The sequence below is a fragment of the Lycorma delicatula genome, chromosome 2 (genome assembly GCF_047948215.1).
Source record: "Lycorma delicatula isolate Av1 chromosome 2, ASM4794821v1, whole genome shotgun sequence".
Lineage (NCBI taxonomy): Eukaryota > Metazoa > Arthropoda > Insecta > Hemiptera > Fulgoridae > Lycorma > Lycorma delicatula.
The window spans coordinates 51365469-51385885 of record NC_134456.1 but is presented as its reverse complement, the minus strand read 5'-3'; the positions used below and the strand labels follow the sequence as shown (position 1 = coordinate 51385885).

General features: G+C 29.1%; 1 protein-coding gene across 3 annotated transcripts in view; it reads right to left on the bottom strand.

Annotated features, from left to right (window-relative positions):
• LOC142318791 (DNA polymerase beta-like) overlaps positions 1 to 18384 on the bottom strand; it is a 30371-nt gene extending 11987 nt beyond the window's left edge. Inside the window, exons 1-5 of one of the 3 annotated variants that reach the window (XM_075355272.1) lie at positions 18216 to 18384; positions 16856 to 16968; positions 7340 to 7539; positions 1910 to 2070; positions 12 to 134 (exon numbers count right to left, since the gene is read on the bottom strand). In XM_075355272.1, coding sequence (XP_075211387.1) covers positions 12 to 134; positions 1910 to 2070; positions 7340 to 7539; positions 16856 to 16922 — 551 coding nt within the window. In that variant the 5' untranslated portion in view covers positions 16923 to 16968; positions 18216 to 18384. The other 2 variants (XM_075355270.1, XM_075355273.1) reach the window with 2 other exon arrangements.
• Positions 18385 to 20417: the final 2033 nt, after the last annotated feature.

Here is a 20417-nt window from a genome sequence, read left to right as displayed (position 1 = left end):
CATATACAAACCGATAACTGCCACATATTGTAACTAAATAGTCACTATCCAACTCCAGAACTGATTTCTTCAACATCATTTCTATTTCTTCAATCTCTTTTCGAGGAATTTTTTTCTCAAAGTCTTCAAAATACCTGCAATAATTAAAGGTATTAAAAGGCATTAATTATAACCTCAGCAATTTGGAGTGAAAATTTAGAGATTCAAATTAAGATATACTGAGTATGAAAATATTCACAAACAGTTGAAAAGGTGTATATTGTTATTTTAAGTTTCTGGCTGTGTATCTCAAAATTTCTGTTTACTTTATATAAAATATTATTGTAATTCTTGATAAATCAAGAATTACCATTTAGATATCCTCTGTAGACAAATCATCTAAATTTTTATACAAGTTACACATCTTATGTTGCAGAAATTGTTTTACTGAATTTTGTTTTTATTATTATTATTAAAAATAAAATTTATAATTGTGTTATTGTTTGTAATTGTGTTAGAAAATAATAAATAAATATTAATATATAAAAAACCTAGTAGGTTGTTTAGGTTTATTGCAGAAATAAACAATAAAATATGTATAAAAACTGATTTAACCAGCCTAATGATGGATTTGTGACTGTACAAAGCTTACAGAGTAAAAATGAGGCATCTGGCAAAAGGTTATATGTAAGGGTATATGTCAGCTCTTCCTCTTAAAAACATAAATTATAGGCAATGTGTATTAACCACATCAAAATTTATGCTATATAATAAATTTACTATCACATAATAAATGTATGCAAAATCTTATTCAATCACAATAAATGATTTAACACATTTACTACGGTGAATTTTATTTTTATTTTACTCACCAATCTAAATAATTTTTCCAAATCTGAATGTAATATATTAAATGGAAAAAGTATTTAAAGTATTTTTCATGGTAAAAACAGAAATATATACGATTAAATTATAAAATGAAACAACATATAACAAAAAATAGAAATCTGAAATGATTAATTGATCTAGGGAAACAAATCTTTAAAATATTAAATACAGTTTTTATTAAAGAAATATATTTATTACATTTTTAATATATTAAATAACTTAAAAATTACTATGATGATTTAAAGTATACTGATTAATCAGTACAGACATAATTACAACAAAAAAAAATTGACAAAATAATCTTAAGGTAAAGAAAAGAGAAGGCGAGAGAAGGAAATAAATTTATATCAGAGACAAGCATAATTTATATGCTTCAGAAGAAATTAGTGTAGAAAATAATGTGGCTGGTATCCAAAATGGTTTGTGAAATACTAACTTATTAAAACCTGAAAAAAATTTCTACAACACAAAATTAATGACAAAATGATAAATTAACAACCCAACAAGGTTCTAATGTCTTTTAATTGGTGATCAATCATGTTAAAAAGGGTTCTTCATGAAATGACACAAGCATGTGATATTATGAGTCTAGTCTTAGAATACACAATCCATAATAGCAAAAAAAAAACCATTTTCTGCTACTGACCCTTTGAATTACAGTCTCTATTTAATGTCTGAAAAAGATTACAAAGGAAGCATCAGATCTCTGTTTACAAAAAAAAACCTATTAATTTTTACAAAAATTGTTTAATATCCAATTTTCTATAAAACAATCTAAATATAAATGTATATTATACTGTGGCTGGATTTTCTCAAAATAAAAACAAGCAAAATAAAATTTTCAAATAAAAAGATAAGGAAAGCAAAATCCCACATTAATTTGATACATATTGGGTTACCACACATGAAACACAGATCACATTTCCTGTTGATAGTATAGTACATTTCTCTAGTTGCCAAAAGAAAACCTTTCTATAAAATGCAAGAGTTTTACATTGAATAATGTAGCAATTATTCAATTCAAGTAAAAAGAATTACTTACTTCAATCCTATGATTTGGTGGTGAGTTAATTTATCTTTATTATTTTGTAAATCCTCTATTGTTTTGATACCTTGATCAAACAATTCTCTTGCTTTAGCTGGACCGATGCCAGTAACTCTAGTTAATAGATTAATACTCTCACTTGTATCATCCTTTTTTATCTAAAAAAAATTTGACAAATTAGTATACATTACAAGTGAGTAATTAATGATAAAAACCTACAATTCTAGTGTTTTATAAGAAACAACTGCTTCAATGGTTTATAGTTTTCAGTTAAATGGTTACATCATACAACTCTGTAGGAGTGAAGGATTAAGAAGCTCAAGTTTTAACACAAAAAAATTGATAAATAATGTGCTGCACCAATTTTGACTAAGGATATCCTAATTTCTTTTATAGAACTGTAGGCAGATAGATGTTCATTGCATGAAGATCTTGAAGCACTCCTAAGGATATGATTGTTTTAAGATTCTTCAGTGGGTATATAATCTCTTTCTCTTACCCTAAATCAGTTTTCTCTGGTAATGTTCAAAGGATTTTGACTATATTTAATTGATAGGTGGTAAGTATTTGGGGAAATGACGGGAACACTACTGTTTCACTGCTGTCTCTTTGTTTCACTACTGTATGGTTTATGGGGTACTCCTGCTTACAGATCTATCTAGATTCTTGTTTCTTGTCTGGGAGGCTGTAGAATAAGCCCAGCTGAAGCTGAGACACTTATTGGATTATACTGAACTCCCTAATACAATACAATTTTAGAAATGAAAAACAACTGTAACAAAGATAAGGTAATTCAAACACTTTTTTTTCTTTCAATGGAATTTAGAATAGTCCATCAGAAAAATTGTTGCTGCAACTTTTGGCCTGGGAAGCATTAACATTTTCCTTATCCAATACACTAGTTTTACAATTTTAGATAACTTCATAATAATTAAGAGTAACTGAATCAATGCAACAAAGAAAGATAAGTTAGAAGTTTGAATTTTGATACCTATGATAAACAGTATTAAATTTTTTTAATACACTAGTGCCCTTTTTTTAAAAAATTAAGAATTTTAGAAATTTTACCATCTTCTGAGTTAATTATTCATTAAGTTTCTACGGAGATTCTTAACAACTTCACACATTTACAATTCTAAACAACAGATTATTTAAAAAGTGCGCTGAAGTTGACTTTCAAACATTTTAATTGATAAATTAGAAAGAGTACAATAATAAAATTAAAATATTCTAATGCAACTACAATACTATTTATGCTTAATATAAAAGGCAGCATTAGACAGTTCTTCACATACTGAAATATATGAGGTCTGTAAATAAAGTAATGAAACTGGTTCAGAAAAACTTTTAATTTACAATCCAATTAAACATGGACTCTATCACCTTCGAAATAGTTCCCTTGGGAAGCCATGCAATGCTTCAAACAACTTTCCCACTCTTCATAGCAGTGTTGGAACTCAGAAACTGGAATATACTTCAAATGGTCGGTTACAATATTTTTAATGTTTTTTACTGTTTCAAAATGGTGTCTTTTGAGGTGTTTTTTTAAAATCGGGAACAGGAAAAAGTCACAGGGACTCAGGTCAGGTGAATAAGGTGGTTGAGGAACTACAGGAATGTTTTTCTTTGCCAAAAACTCATTAATTGAGAGTGCAGTGTAACTAGGTGCACTGTCATGCTGCAGCATCCAGTTGTCTTTGATGGCTAGTCTCATGCAGGTAACTCTTTTCTGCAGTCTTACAACAATTTATCGGTAAACATATTGAATTACAGTCTGTCGTAGGCAAAAAGTCATTATGGACAATGTCATTACTATCGAAGAAACAAATTAGCATGGTTTTGATTTTTGATTTGTTCATTTTGCTTTTTTTGGGGTGTAGTGAGTTTTAAGTGTGCCACTCCTTGATCTGGCATTTTGTTTCTGGGTCATACTCAAATACCCAGAATTCATCACCAGTAATAACATTTTTTAAAAATCAGGATCAGTTTCAATTCACCCTAGATGATCGAGGCACACTTCCACCCTGTTGTTTTTCTGTTCAACAGTGAGGTTTTTTGGGACCAATTCTGCACAAAAAATTTTCATGTCCAATTCATTTATCAAAATTTGGATGTGGTATGGTTCAAATATGTGGTACTCAATTGTTCTACAATCATTCTGACAGATAATTGCCTGTATCAAGTCTCAGTTAAAAAATTTTTGGAAATATTTTTTAACTGTTAACAAATGTGCCTAAGAAAAATAAGACCTTAATTAGGTGAAATCTTGAGATATTGAGGGTGACCTTGCTCTACAGCCCCCTTGACTTTTTTAAGTTGAAAATTTAATGGCATCAATACCCCATATTTATATATAAAAGTAATCTGATCAACTTTGGTCAAAATTGGTTGATTAGTTGTGGAGATAAAAAGCAAATTAGGGTGTGACACCAAACACACATACACACACATGTACATATGAACATCTGGAAAATTTCCATCTGGTTTTTGGTTTTTTTGGTTTCCTTAGGTGTCAAAGTGTAAAGATCTGGTGAAAAATGAATTTCCCTAAATTGGACCAATTACAATACTTTCTCTTCTAAAACTATAGCTCTGCTATAGTGCTAGATGGGAAAGTAAAAGGGTTCACTTCATTGAGATGCATATCAAAAATATTGATTCGTTATGTTAAGTGAATCTTTTTCAATTCATGTAGAACCCAAATATTGAGCTTCTTAACAAGTCCAAGACATTTGATGTGTTTTTGAATTTTTGTGTGCGATGCATTTAACATCTCTGGAATTTCTCCACAGTTATAAAAGGATCCGATTCAATTATGACTTTGAATTGGTCTTCATCAATTTCAATAGGTCGATCAGAATACTGGTCATTTTTTAGTGAAAAATCTCCAGAACAGAATCTTTTAAACCAATTCTGACACATGATTGTTCTGTTAAGCAACCAACACAATAAACATCAAATATCTCTTTGTTAAGCCTCAGTAGCTTTCTTGCCTTTAAGGAATTAAGAAAGGTAAAAAATATGTCCAAAATATTCATTTTTGTACTTCATGTTAAAATTGACCTTAAACTAACAGGTGCAAACAAAATTATGCGTAATTTACTTGTAAAATATGCTAAGAGTAACAGCTATCAAATGCCAAAAGAAAAAATCATAACATAAAGCTATCTATTAGTGAAAACTAATTAGTTTCTTGCCAATTCCAATAAAAAAAAATGCTTCATAATAGTGAAGATGAATTAATCTTTATTTATTAACCTGATTTATCGATAATTCAAACCAAAGATTAATAACAGGAAAGTATAACTACTAAGTAACAACAGATATTCCTTATTGTGTATGTTTGTGTAGAACATTGATTCCCAAACGCTCATTAAGATACGCTCTTAAAAACAGCAACTGCAATTATTGTTTTCAAAATGTGGCATATCCTATTTCTGAGTTGAAACTTACATTTTAAATGAAAGCAATTAAAACACATATTAATCATATTTGGAAGTATTTTTATTAAAATTGCTTTCAAAAAAATTACAATTCTAACTATATAGTTATATAACAGCAATAGCAACAGCATATTCAATTGTTATATTGAACTGTTAAAAAGTATTGTTACTGTCAAAAAGTAAAGTATTCAAGATTTAATTTTTTTTATTCATCTCTCTAAGCCTCTTGGTTGCTAAGTTAAAGTAGTTTGAATACAATCATTTTTTATCATAAAATTTAGGTGTCCTTTAATTTTTTGTACTAGTGTAGTAGGTATTTAATTTTAGTAAGAAAACATAATTTTTGCCTTTTTTTTAATCAGCCATCACCTTCCTGGACCGCCTGAATGCCCCCAATTTTCTTTGGGCCTTCTACTGCCCCCCCCCCCCACCTGAAAGCTTCCAGCACTCACAAGGGGGCATTTTGCCCACTTTGAGAACGAATGGCATAGAAACTTCAATTCTCAATTAGCTTTGTGCAAATCTGACTATAACTCAGTTATGTTCAAATTAATTAAGGAATATGTATGTGTTCAAAAACATCTTAAACGGGTTGTAAATTAGGATTATAATTGAATACAACTTTAACTATTATTGATTCAAGCTTTAACTAGTATTGGATTTCTGAGGGTGGTAAATAAATAAAATATAATGCTGTACTTTTTGACTCATACCTTTATAATTGGTAAAAACACCACCCATATTTCATACAGAATGGCATGAATTTCAACAATATAGTTTTTCTCTTTTCCGTCTGTATTAGGAACCACAACTGTTAGCAGCCCCCCTCTTTCAGATTATAAATAGGTTGCAGTCCACTTAATACACAACTTCATGCATACTTTAAAACATAAACAAACTTTACCACATAAGTAACAATTTTCTCCTATACAAGCTTTTCTCCTTGTCCTTAACTGCTACAGAATCTCAATAATGACCTTAGCAAAAATATTGATAAATTTTTTGTTACATTGCACTGATGAAGTCTGAGGAGGGTGATTCATATCCTAAGTAGATAGAAGTAAATTCACAATCATTTAAAATATATGGATTATCTTCTTTTTTTCAAAAAAATCCAGAAAGTAAGATTTATTTATTTAATGTTAACTACTACAAATTGATTACACAATCACTACTGTTTTTCATCACAAAAGAGAAATTAATGTTTGCAATTTGTGAAAAAAGTCAAACTTGACTGGTTTTTGAACCTAGAACCTTCTGGATGAAAGGGGAAGATGCTATCACTCTACTACGGAGGTCAGCCTCTCTACTCATCTGGGAGAAACTGATGGGCATTTACTTCTGATGTTACAGAACATATTTTATTTCAGTACACCTTTTTCAAGTAGATATTTCATGTAGAACTGGATTAGAACATGATCAGATGGTGGGGTATACAAGCCTTTTAGATCGAGGAGCAGAGGACTAGACCATACCTTAAATTTACATTAAAAGTAATATTTTTACATATACCATACAGAAAAGATTCAATAAATTAACTAATTTTAATAAATAACTATAACTAATTATTAGTTTTTAATGACTTAAAAATCACTTTAGTAATACACTGCCAAGGGGGTGTAAAAATATTTTCCTATTTAACCTAAAATTCTTAAAGCCTATAAAATGAGGCCTTAAACCTCTACTTACCATGTCAATAGTTAAAACGGACTTTGATATTTTAAAAATATTTGTGGATTTCAATTTTTTCATTACAAACACTGCAAATGCTTCTGCAAGCATTAACTACGCCTTACAGATAAATCAAATTTGAAGATTTTACAAATCCAAGTAATTCTTTGTCTCAACAACCATATGTGAATAACTCTCCCAGGAAGGCATTAGCAATATGACATGAACTAATTAGATCTTAAAAAGTTAACATACTTAATCAAACAAAAACTAATTTCTCATTAATAAAATCAAAACTAAAAAAAGACATTACCTTTTCAAGTTTTTGCAGAGTTCCTGTTTCAATAAACTCATCAATTTTCTTAGCAATTTTATCACCAATACCATCTAATTTACGTGCTTCTTTACCAGATGTAATTCTAGTAGAATGAGCAGCAAGAGTACTTGCCGCCTTCCTATAGGCATTATACTTATAAACATTTCGATTAACATTTCTTTCGTAATTGGCTAATTCTGTAAAATTAAAAATAATAACATAAATAAAAAACAGTTATGAAGGCTACAAGAAAATTAAATATGAGATTATTAATTGTACTTGGTCTGACTTCTAACAGACATAAGGGGAGAAGAATATTTGAACCTTTCTTGACTAGTGTTTGTAAGGTTTTGCCTGATCTACCTTGATTAGAGCAAAACCTATACTCCTATTTTCCTGATTCCTTCAACAGATACCATAGTGATTGTATCAAATGCTTATGACTTCAACCAGCACCTTCTAAATCCAGATGGGCAGCAGAAATCACTACAGCTTAGTAGTGCACCAATTCTGCTAATGGTTTAATTTTATTTTATGCAGTCAACCCACCTATTAATTAAGCCTGTTACTCATAAACATCAAACATGTCTTTAAGTACTGACTGTTTTTTGTTAAAGGTAACTAGTGTAAGTAATAAACAAAAGAACATTTTAGTGACTCACATAAGACTATTTTTTTTAATTGGGTAAAAAAGCTATTTTTTGCCATTAATTGTTAAAGGGAATTTTATTTATTTTCTTTTTTAAATTAGGATGTTCTGATATTCTAAACAGTGATAGACCACACCAGGAACAGTTAATATTTTTGGTAGGTTAATAAAATGGATAGGTGATTAATTGTTGAGAGATGTGCAGAGTTATCACTTCACTGTTATAATATGTCGGATAAGAACAATAAAAAACAAGAAAGAGAATAACTGGAATATTACTTGGTGAATGAAGACATGGCTGCCTTGTAGTGTACCTTCCAAGTATGAATATTTACCATAGTACTATATTTCCCCATATATGACACAATCCCACGTAAGATGTGCATTCAAAACTACACAGTTCTAATTTTTTTTTTAGAAAAGTTAGGCTTTTCTAAAAAATATTTTTTTTTTCCAAATGATCCAATAACACTGATCAACATAAAATTTGGAACTGAAAAGGGAGTAGGTGTTCTATACAGTATTTTATATGCTGAATTTGAATATGTATTCTGAAACAACCCATCACGTACAACCCCTTACATTTATTTATTTCATCATTCGTGAAACAAACAATACAAATAAGTTAGTACATCTGTATATTTGCTTATTCACATCTGATTTATATACATACTGTAGACCTATATTTGATACATAACAGTTGAATGATGTCATTTCATGTCAAGCCAGACATGTCAATAAGTCAAGTAATGAGTACTTCAACATGTAAAACGTTTCTTCAGCATGAGTTCAGCTCTTGGTATGACTTGCTGTGTTCTTTGGTTGTAATAATGGTTTTATCATACACATATTATAAAAATTGTTTCATAAGTGATGCCATAATTTAGTGAAAGATTTTTATGACAGCAACTTTTGGTATCAAGATTTGTTAAGTTGTGTATGTTTCATGCTGTGTTTTATTGTACTACATGGTGAAACAATTTTATGAAATATTTTAAGTAATTAACTATTTATAAATTAAAACTTAATTATTTTTATAAGTAAGTATTTCTATAACATTTCAGTTTAACTTCATTCATTAAAATATTTTGAATTTTACAATGAATAAAAATCAGGCTTATAAAAATTCTCCAAATATTTTTTGTTATGTTTGCGGAGAATTCACCATGGAAAGTCAACAAAAACCAGTATTGAATCTGCTGAAAACTGGTTACAAACATTATTTTGACTACCTCTTGAAAGCCAAGATAAATCCTGGGCTCCACATATAGCATGCATCAAGTGCTATGTTAACTAACCCAGTGGTTAAAAGGAAAAAAGAGCATTTGCCTTTTGGCATACCTATGATTTGGTGAGAGCCTACTCACCTTTAAGATGACTGCTATTTTGCTTAAAAAATGTTACTGGTTTCAATTCAAACAATAAAATTAGTATTGCATACCCACATGTTCATTCACCTATGAGACCAGTACTTCATGGTGCTGATTTACAGATTCCTACTGCTCTAACTTTTTGGAAAGAAATTTCTGATTCCCCAGAAGGCTCAACCAATGGAATCCTCAAGTTGAATAGATATTTATAACATTCCAGCAGAATCAAATACTGAACCTCACCTCATGACACAAGCAGGACTGAGCGACCTAACTTGTGACTTGCATTTGTTCACATCTCCTAGGTCACATCTTAAAGAATGGAATTTATTAAACAAGAATACTAAAATTTCAGTACATAGAAATTGAAACAAAAATTTACTGGAATACTTTAAAGAGATGGTTTAATTTGCTCCTGCCATGATGTTAAGGAGCTAATGTCTGAACTGGACATTAAATATGTTACTAATGATTGGCGTTTATTTATACTCATCAAAAAGAAGCTTAAAAGCAATGTTGTTGCATAACTCAAATAAGTTTTCTTCTATATTGGTAGCACATGTTGTAGAAATAAAAGAAACATATGAAAGTATATAAAAAATTTTAAAACCTATTAAGTATGATGAACACTCATTGTGAATCACTGCTGACCTGAAAGTGACAGAGCTTCTTTCTGGTTTCCAGAGTGGCTTTACAAAATATATGTGTTTCTTGTATTTGTGGGATAGTCTGGCTACAGATAAACACTACACATTTAAAGACTGGCCAAAAATAAATCAGTTTACCCCAGGAAAGAAAAATGTCAATATTCCTCTTGTTGAAGCAGATTGTATTATTTTACCATCTACATATAACTAGGCTACTACCACATAAAACTAGGCCTGATGAAGAATTTTGTAGAAGCATTAGATACAAATGCAGATGGGTTTAAATATTTAGCTAAGGTTTATTCACAATTAAGTGAAACCAAATTACAAGAGGGAATATTCATAGGGCCACAAATAAGAAAGTTAATTCGTAAAAATATATTTGACAGGAAACTGAATCCTAAAGAACTAGCAGTATCCAAGTCATTCAAATATGTCATTACTGGTTTCTTGGAAACAAAAAAGCTGAAAATCATGATCAGCTTATAAATAAACTCTTGATGAACTACAAATATTTAGGCTGCAGAACGTCATTGAAAATTCATTCTTTACATCCTCATTTGGTCTTTTTCCCTTTAAACTTTGGTGACATCAGCGACGAAGAGTATATCTTGGTGACATCACCAAGATATACTGCAAATGGAACTACATTATTAAGGCGAAGGGATGAATCTATGATGAGTGACTACTGCTACATGATAAAAAGAGAAGACTTCACTAAACAAAAAGGAAAGTAAGGAAAAAGAAATTAAGATAAACGTAAATGTCTGCAAAATAAAGGTAGGAATTGTAATTGTAATTATTTTTGTATCCTATTATTAAAGAAGTTTCTCAATATTTTAAAGGGTCATAACTAAAAATCTGAGGGTTATGAAGAAAAACTGATTTCATTTTAAGATTCAACATAAAAAATGGATTCTAATTCACCTACTTTTATCTCAGTTCAAAATTATTTTTTTTATTTTTGTTGACCTGTGCAATTTTTGAATCTTTTAAAAAATAACTTCTCATGAGATTATTTAAAAAATCAACACATATATTAATGTGAGACTATGTTTTTTCAGTCTTCTTGTAGGAGTCATTTTATCAAATGCAATCACCATTCATTTCAAATAAAAATGATTTAAATAAGCTTAAGACCAATTAATACAATCACTAAATGGCTGGAGTAAAGTTGCGTTATTCCACCAGGAGTACAAACTTGTTCTGTTTAACCACCTCAAGCCCTTTTTTTTTTTTTACATAATCTGCTAAATGTTCATGGAAAAAGGTCAATCATTGACGTATTTTTCAATACTAGGATGTTACTCCTACACACTTTTTACCCAATGTAATACTACACCATTGTCCACTTATTCCTTTTCCTGGCAGCTAATAATTACACCAACAGGTAATATTTACCATTTTGAAGTACTTTTCTTTCAAATTAAATAAATAGTATAAGTATTTTGCCATCTGAAAACACTGTCAGCATGACTGTACATCAATCTTTCTCATAAATGCAAGTGCATAATTGAAGTTTTTCCCTGTGTTAATTACTTATTTGCTGGCATATATATCAAACTTGATTGGCATTTCCTATTTGTGTAGTAAAAAAGTATTTTTTCTCATAACTGAATTATATGACTTTGGAAAGCCAATGATTTCATGAAAGGGATCCTTTCTTTTTTGGCAAACGATACATTTTCTTAAGGATTGCAGTCCAATCATGAAATGACGTAGCCATCCTCAATTTGCTTTAAAATTTTCAATTTGTATTTGATGTTCCTTTGCTGTTTGTGCAGCTTTTTACTGTGCCAGCAAGGGTTATAGCGAACCCTTGCTGGCACCTGTTTTGAATGAAGAGAGTAGCTGCTCTTCTATTCATGGAAATTTCCACATTCTGCTATGAAATGCTATTCTAACTTCTCTTTTTTTTCATTCTCTAGTCCTTACATGATTCCAGAATGTTTTATTTATGATCTGTTGCAAGATTACAAATCTCCTTAGTATCAAAAATAACTTTTAATTTTTTGCCAGCAACAAAGGCAAATGTTTTACAGGACTCATTTTCACTAACTAAAAATATAAACTGGTCCATTTAATCTATATTTTACTAAAATAAATCGAGTACTGTGTTTCACTGAGACTGTTGGGTTCATCATTCAGATTTTAAATGATCTAGCTTTCATTCCATCTGGATTATCATTACAGTTTGGCAAAGTCTGTCAGGCTGTACTATAGACTGACAGTGATGCCATACTCTCCATCTATGTATATATTACCAAAACAACATTATGGATTGGTGAAGGTCTCCTAAAAGAGTTCAATGTGTTTGAGTGTTTTTTTACACTTACTAGAAAATTAGTTAATGAGCAAGGCATTCTACCGGAGTTAGGTAAAAGACATAAAACAGGAATTAGTAATGACACAATTAAAACAGTTGTATTATTTTATGAAAATGACAATAATAGCAGGCTATCTCCTGGTAAAAAGGATTGTGTTAACACGCGTGCTAATGTGTCAAAGTGCATAAGCAAAAGTGCCTTGTTCTGATAAATTTAAATGAATTGTTTGTCTCCTTTACAAGTGAAAACCCTGAGAAAAAACTGGAAGATCGAAGTTCTGCGAACTCCATCCAAAATGGTGTATCTTGTGGCTGGTGCATCCAGGCTTCATGAAGATTGTGTCTGCTCCCACCACCAGAACATCAAACTCATGATTGATGGTCCCAATCTTAATGCTGATTATAAAAACTTAGTAGACATCTTTGTTTGTGACAAGGATAACTATAGCTGTATGATGAATGTGTGCACCAAATGTCCAGGTAAGCAGGCAGTGTTTGACATGCTCAACTTTTTCAGAGTATGATGTGCTGCCAGATACAATAATGTAAAAACAACATACATAATGTGGGTAATACATAATATGGGCAATGTAATATATGGGATACATAATGTGGGTAACAGCTGATAAGGCAGAGATGATCATTCAGACCAAAGATGAGTTTTTCGAATCATTAATGGAAAAGATGAAAACTCACCATTTTGTGTCATAATCTCATGCTCAGTTTTTCAAGAATAAAAAATCAGAATTAGGTGAAGAATATTTTGTGTTGGCAGACTTTGCAGAAAACTTTCCATTTCTTGTTCAACATGAGATACAAAGCTTCCATTGAGACAACAGCCAAGGCACAGTTCACCTTTTTGTGTTCTATTTCAAGAAAAATGATGTATTATAACAAAAAAGTGTCTATATTTTAAGTAATCATTTGAAACACAATACAGCAACATTTTATTGCTTTCAAAAACTTCTAACAGACCGTATCAAGGAAGCACATCAGAACATTAAAAAGCTCATCTATATTACTGATGGTGCTTCAAGTAAGTATAAAAATTAAAAGAATATTGCTAATTTTTGCAATCACAAAAAAGACTTCGACCTTGAAGCCGAATGGCACTTCTTTGGATCACCCCATGGGAAAAGTGCCTGTGATGGTGTGGGAGGAACAACAAAACAAGAGCTGGCAAAGGCAAGCCTGCAAAGGCCATTAAACAGTCAGATAATAAATGTTGATGAAATGTATTCATTTTGTAATCATCAAGTATTTTTTTATTAAATCAGATTGCTGTGAAAAAGTTGTTGGTACTAGAAGCTACCACAAGTATGTTTCTGTGATGGAAGGCATTGTAAGATGTTACATTACTTCAGACTCCAAGGAATATGAAGACCATCCTGTGTCAAGTACTGTACCACTTTCACTTAAGGAAAAAGACTCTACTGCTTGTGTGTAAGACAATCAGTGGTAGATAGGAGAAGTGATAGATATTAGCCTAGAAAATGGCGATGTACAGGTTCATTTTTTCTACCCAGCAAGATCACATACATCATTTCAGAAGTCTCAACAAAACAAAGTGTGGGTACTAATCTGCAAAGTCCTGAGAAAGTTGACATCACTTGAACTAACTATAGTGATGGGTTATTCTTACACAATTTCATGAGTATTATCAGAAGATATATCACAGCTGCTGGTTAACCACACTAAATAATAAACTTTCATTGCTAAAAAAAAAAAAAAACAAAGCTATTTCATTGAAGAATAATTAAAATTTTGCTAAAATTTATTTTTTCTCTGATAATGTTTACAAATGAAACCAATATAAAAATAAAAATGAATCTTGAAAAAATATGTATGCTGCTCATATTGTGCTCATTGAAATCTCAGTTTGGGTAAGTTTTACAAGCATTTTTGAATCAAAATTGTATTAGGTTACTAGTATTGGTTAAGTTATTAAATTATGACCTATCAATAATTAAAAAAAGCTATTTTAAAAATACTGAAAACGTCAGCTTCAACAAATTAAGGGCTAAATATAAAAAAAAATATTAAGTGCAAAGAAGACAAGAAACCCCTTTGGAGCACTTATTTAGTGAGTAAAAATGATATCGCTTTTAACAGGTTTTTTTCATAAATTTTAAGAAGTACTAACTTTTTTATTAGTACAATATACAAGAAGCGTTTTTATTTGCCATAAACATACAAAAACACTGCAAGTTGTGCAAATTTGAGATGTTTATTACCAGTCCCATCAGAGTTATTTGAAGTTAAAATTTGAATTTTAAAAAAAAATTAGTTTTAAAAAATTTAGGGTTAAGTATATCACCAATAATATTATTTATGGTAAAACAAAAAACATAAACCTACATATAAAATAATAATTCAAAACTATGTATGCTATCCCTGTCACTTGAAAAAAATTACCAAAAGTGAAATTTGACAGTTTTTCATGTTCAACTTTATTGGTAATTTTCTCAGAGAAAGAAGAGAGATAGGTAAATAAACCACTAGACCAATCTTTTACATTGAGATAATATGAATAAATTGCTTTTTGTTTCATCCTTCCAGGACCAATACTTTTTTACTTATGATTTTTTTCCGTAAACCCTTACAATTACAAAAATAGCATCAAACAGAAATGGCTGCCACAAGTAAACTATTTAAATAAAAAATCTAAAAAAAGTAATTTTAAGGTCCTGAAATATGTAGGAAACAAGTGGGCAAGTTAAAATTTTTTTTTTTAATTGGACAAGCAATCAGATTATAGTTTTTTGGGACACTTCAAATGGATTGACCCAGCTATTTGTAACTTATCAGCCCGTACTTTTGAACTGCGCCACATATACACTTATTAGTGTATGTTAAAATCAAAGTTGTATAGTGTTGTCAGTTATAAAAATTCCCTCATAACAGAAAAAAAATTTTTCATAACTTTAAAATTAATTAGTTTAAAAATAAGTTGTGAAAGAAAACAGAATTTCCATTGAAACATACTGAACCTTGACCATCTATTAGTAAAAAGTATAACTGCTTCACATATGCATGAACAGAGAGCAGACCTTTTATTTGTCTGTATAACTGTTTTACTGTAGAACAACTCAAGTAGTTTCCTCTTTTTTTTAATTGCTATTGTATTAAAGCCATCATCAGAAAAATAAATACTAAAATCACATATAAACTCTTTTAAGTAATATTTTATATAATTTTTTAACAAAGTTATGGAACAATGAAACTGCACTACTGCAATAAAAGAGTACTTTTATGCTAAATTTGTCATAATTTCTATTGGCTTTCTTCAAATTATAATATTAACTTGAAAGAGAACACAGTTTAATGTTGCATTTTTTTCAACCACATAGTTACTGACATGTAACTCTTTGAAGACCAGCTAGTTTCTTTTGTTTGACAAGTGTAATATCACTGATGATAATCACCAAGTGCAATTGAAAGTGTTGTATGTTAAATAAAAAAAATATCTGTAGTTTAAATTTGATTCATTATTTGGTTTAAACTATGCTTAATAATGATTCACTACTGTTTATCATTAAAAATGAATCATTATGTATTAGTGGTATTTCACATTATGCTTTAGCTTATCTCACTAATCTTTCCTAATTATATTTGAGAATATGAATTATGTACATAACATGTAAACATACTGTGTATCCGATAGAAAAAGGAACAAGTAACCTTGATAGATGTCCATACAATTTTCTTATTTAAGTGCAAGCCATTTTATCTAGGGCCACATTTCATGGAGAAATCACCTACACAAACACCTCTTAAACATTATTTGAGACAGGATGAAGAAATTTTTAATTTTAAAATAATTTTACTTATTAAAGAATTCTTTTTTTCCCTGATAATACATAGTTGAGGTAGTTGTGAATTTACAATAAGATTAATTACAAAGTTAAATTACAATAAAGTAACTTGAAAACTAGCCTCACTAACAGATTAAAGATAAAAAGAATGGTAAAATAGTAGGGATCAAGGTCAATCCTTTTTTCTATTAATACACAAGATTTAGAAAATGTCTGGGTGAACCTCTGACAGACTAAAAAAATAACAAGAACTACTTAAATATTGATATTTAACTATTCTAAAATTAATTTAAATTTAAATCTACTTTTTTAAATGACAAACCAAATCAAATTTGTTACAATACAGATACTACATCATTACATTTTCTGCCACTCTTGGTGATTTTCAGAGTGATAAAGAAAGTTTTTTGAATAACTTAAAGCATTATGACATAAGGTTTAACTTAAAAAATATATTTAATGAAAGTGGTTTGGTTGATGTTAAAAAAGTTAACAAGTTTAAATAATTTTCATTGTCAGTTATCAATGACAAAAACGTTAGAAAAGTAAAAAATTATCTAAAAATACAGTTTTTAGATATTGTTAAGTACACTGTTCATACAACATTAACATAATCATAAAAACTCACTAACATTAAAAAATCATCATTGACCAAAACTTTTTCAAAAAACATTATAATAAAAAATCTAATTTAACAACACTTTACCTATTAGAAAATCACAGAAGTCTTTATTTACATTGCCCTCATCTGATGGTGCCTTGCGTTTACTCATCACCAATTTGAATTCACAAGTTGCTAATGAAATTACGTAAATTACACTGGAACAATCAGCAGTCACAGATGAAAAAGATTAAAAATATTTTGATAATAGAAATCCTTTGACACTTAAAAATAACTTTTATTATAATACTTAACAATTCTAAAATAAACAGAATTTTTTTATAATTTAACTCACCCAGCATTAACAGTAAAGAAAAATACTATTATGGTATTACAATACAGCACCCAACCCAGCATTATATTAGAAGAAATACAAAGTATAATTATTTTATTTTTGTTTACAACTTTAAACAGGCTTATAAATTCATATCTTAAATGAGAAGATTTATAAGTTTAAATATGTCTGCATTAAACAGGATCTACTTAACTTGAGAAGTGATGGTTCTCAAATCATTCCTATCTTATATTCTAATTACATTACTATCAATAAATTAGAGTAACATTAAACACAATCAACAACTAAGATACGATGATGTTTTGCAATTCATCATAACAAACAAAATACATTCATAAATATTTTTGGTGTTACCTAAAAAATTTACAAATAATTTATTTCTATAAGTAAATTAGACTGATTGATTAATGTTTCTATAAAAAAATGTAAATATTTTTATATATTATTGTTCTCGGGTATTATCTATATTTTCTATTCAAATTACAAATTAAATGTTAATTAATCTCACAGCATTTAATTATGAAACACTGATAAGCGATAGATATTAAAGCCAATTTAAAAATTTAACCTAATATTTTTCTATATTTAAGTGTTATAATAAAATATTATAAACAAATAAAATTAAATGTATTTCTAGAGGGTAAATGTACAGAAGTAAACGTTGACTCATATTTTTTTTAAATGTATAGTTACTTCTTGAATTTTGAACGAAAAGTAATTAAATTAAAACGTATTAATACACTTTAGGTGAATGTTTATAAATATTCTAGATAAGGAAGTAAAAAATGACGTAACTCACTATCTACATGCCTGTAAACAAAGTTAATTATTCCAACATATTATAAAGAAATACCGCTACAACAAACCGACTTTATGTTAATCTGAAATACGGTAACGCAGTGTTATACCACACACGAATACAATTTAGAACAGAATCGCATTACGAATGCTCATTCTATACTTAATCAACCAAACAGTAAAATCAATAATGCGCGGTTGCTTTTCATATTGGAAACGGCGCTTATCGCTAAAACCAAATTCACAAAACGAATTTCCCGATTTGTTTTATATGATACATATAATTTTGTGTACAGAGTCGTCTCCACGTACCTTAAAGAAGATTAGATCGATTATTATAAATCCATCACTAATCGATTCGAAATATCCTTTAGAGTTTATCAACTTACAGATGTTTGTGATGGCTGGTGATGAAAGTTCTTAACGTATGAAAGTACAAACAAAACCTAATTTAATAAATATACCAAAACGTGTTCACTTGCTCTTGTGAGCGATCTTTGGTGACTGGTGCTTTCCCCTGGTGTCAGTTGATGCTATTTTGTTCTGAGTTGGAGAGGCACATAATGTGTTTAGAATGTTTTCTAAAAGAAAGTTGAATTTTAAATATCTCTGTTCATTTAGTATATATTTTTTGAGTTTATAATCACAATATGAAAAAGGCGTAAACTAAGACCTTGGCCAAATTATCGAAACAGGCTATAGTAATTATAAGAAATTTTACTGTGGGTTACTTATTAAGATATATGGAGTTACTTAAAAATAAAATACAATCAACTACAAATCTACAGAAGCAGGATGATAAACATTAATTTTTTCCAAGCACCTTGCCAAAGAAGCTGGCCGCTCCATTCAAAGAAAAAGACAATTCTTTTTATATCTATAAGGCACTCAAAAACCAATAATGGTTTAACACAAAGAATACTTCCTTTGAGTATGTTAGCAGACATAACATCAGAAACATCATTCAGGGAACTAAGACTTCAGCAACTATATTAGGGTTGCTTGACCAAAACTTCTACTCACCAAAGATGAAAAAAGACATTTCTGAACAGGTTCAGTTAAATTATAAATGTTATCTTTAATCTAATTCCATTATTGGGTGCCAAATTAAAACACTGACCTAACCATTGTCTAATACAAAATGATGAATTATTATGAACAACCGACAGAAATATAACCTTATCTTGTAATCCACCTTAAATAAGGTAACAATGTTTCACAATAAAGAAGTAAAAATAATTGTAAAAAGTTAGGGCTGACTTAAGAAAAAATTCTGCTAGAATAAAAAAACTGGATTACTACTAAGGCGGAAAATTATTAACAAGCCCTTAGTTTTAATAATTTCTTGAATTCACTTTGGCGGCATACTTTCAATTAATTTTATTAAGTATTCTTGCTTATGTAGTTAAACTGCTCTCTAATTTTCTTATAATGAATTTTAATTGATATATACAGTTTGACACAATAAATACTAAGATAACTATAAATAAAAACACTATTTAAGACAAATTAACAACATTAAAAAAACAGTGGAACTCTTTTTAAGATTTTGTAATTGGCACCTCACAAGAGAAGTACAGACACTTACCATAGATTCATAAAATCTAAAATTTTATGTAGTACCTGTACTGATTGATGATCATTGTTAAAATGATAGATACACTGTAGTGATTGACATTTATCTTTGGATAAAAATCTGGGTTTATTTGATGAAATAAATGTAAATTAAGGAGAGGTAATGAATTAATCTAGTAAATTGGTTAATTGTTTATCATGTTGTATATATTATTTTTATCTTTTATGTAAAAATTATTTGTTGTATCATTTAATTAAGTTGTATCGGTACATCATATTTTATTATTTACTTTTCAGATATTTCTGTAAAAAATGTATTCAATTAGTTAGTGCTTAAAAAAAAAAGAAATAAATATTAATGATAATGAACCAAAAAGAATTAAGTAGATAATATAGTTAAGTTATTATATCTTGAAACTACATGCAACTGACTATAACATTTCATATTTTGCAAAGCAACTAAACATAAAATAAAAATTATTAAATGATGTAAATGCCAAACCTCATATTTTACAATGGAAGGAGGTAAGTCACTGTTTCATGGAGGCAAGTCCAAGGACATAAGTAATAACAAACTGATGAATAACACTTTACTGTAAGAATACATTTTTATTAATATTAGGCTTCTGTTAAAACTGTAAAAAACAATTACACAGTTTTTAAGTTAAATATTAGATGAAAAATGTTCAGTCTTTACTTATTATAGTCCATTTACTTATATTAGTCCATAACTTATTAACTTTAATGTATGATTAATTTTCTGACAGTCTAATTTATTATTTATGCAGTAAATTTTTATAATACTTTTTAGCATCATCTGAATAATATTTGATCAGCTTTTGTAGATCATTGTATTTTTCCTTGGAAATCGGTAAGTAATCTAAAAGAAAGGATAAAAAAAATAAAGGGATTAAATTGAAGAAGGGTCTCTTAATGGTA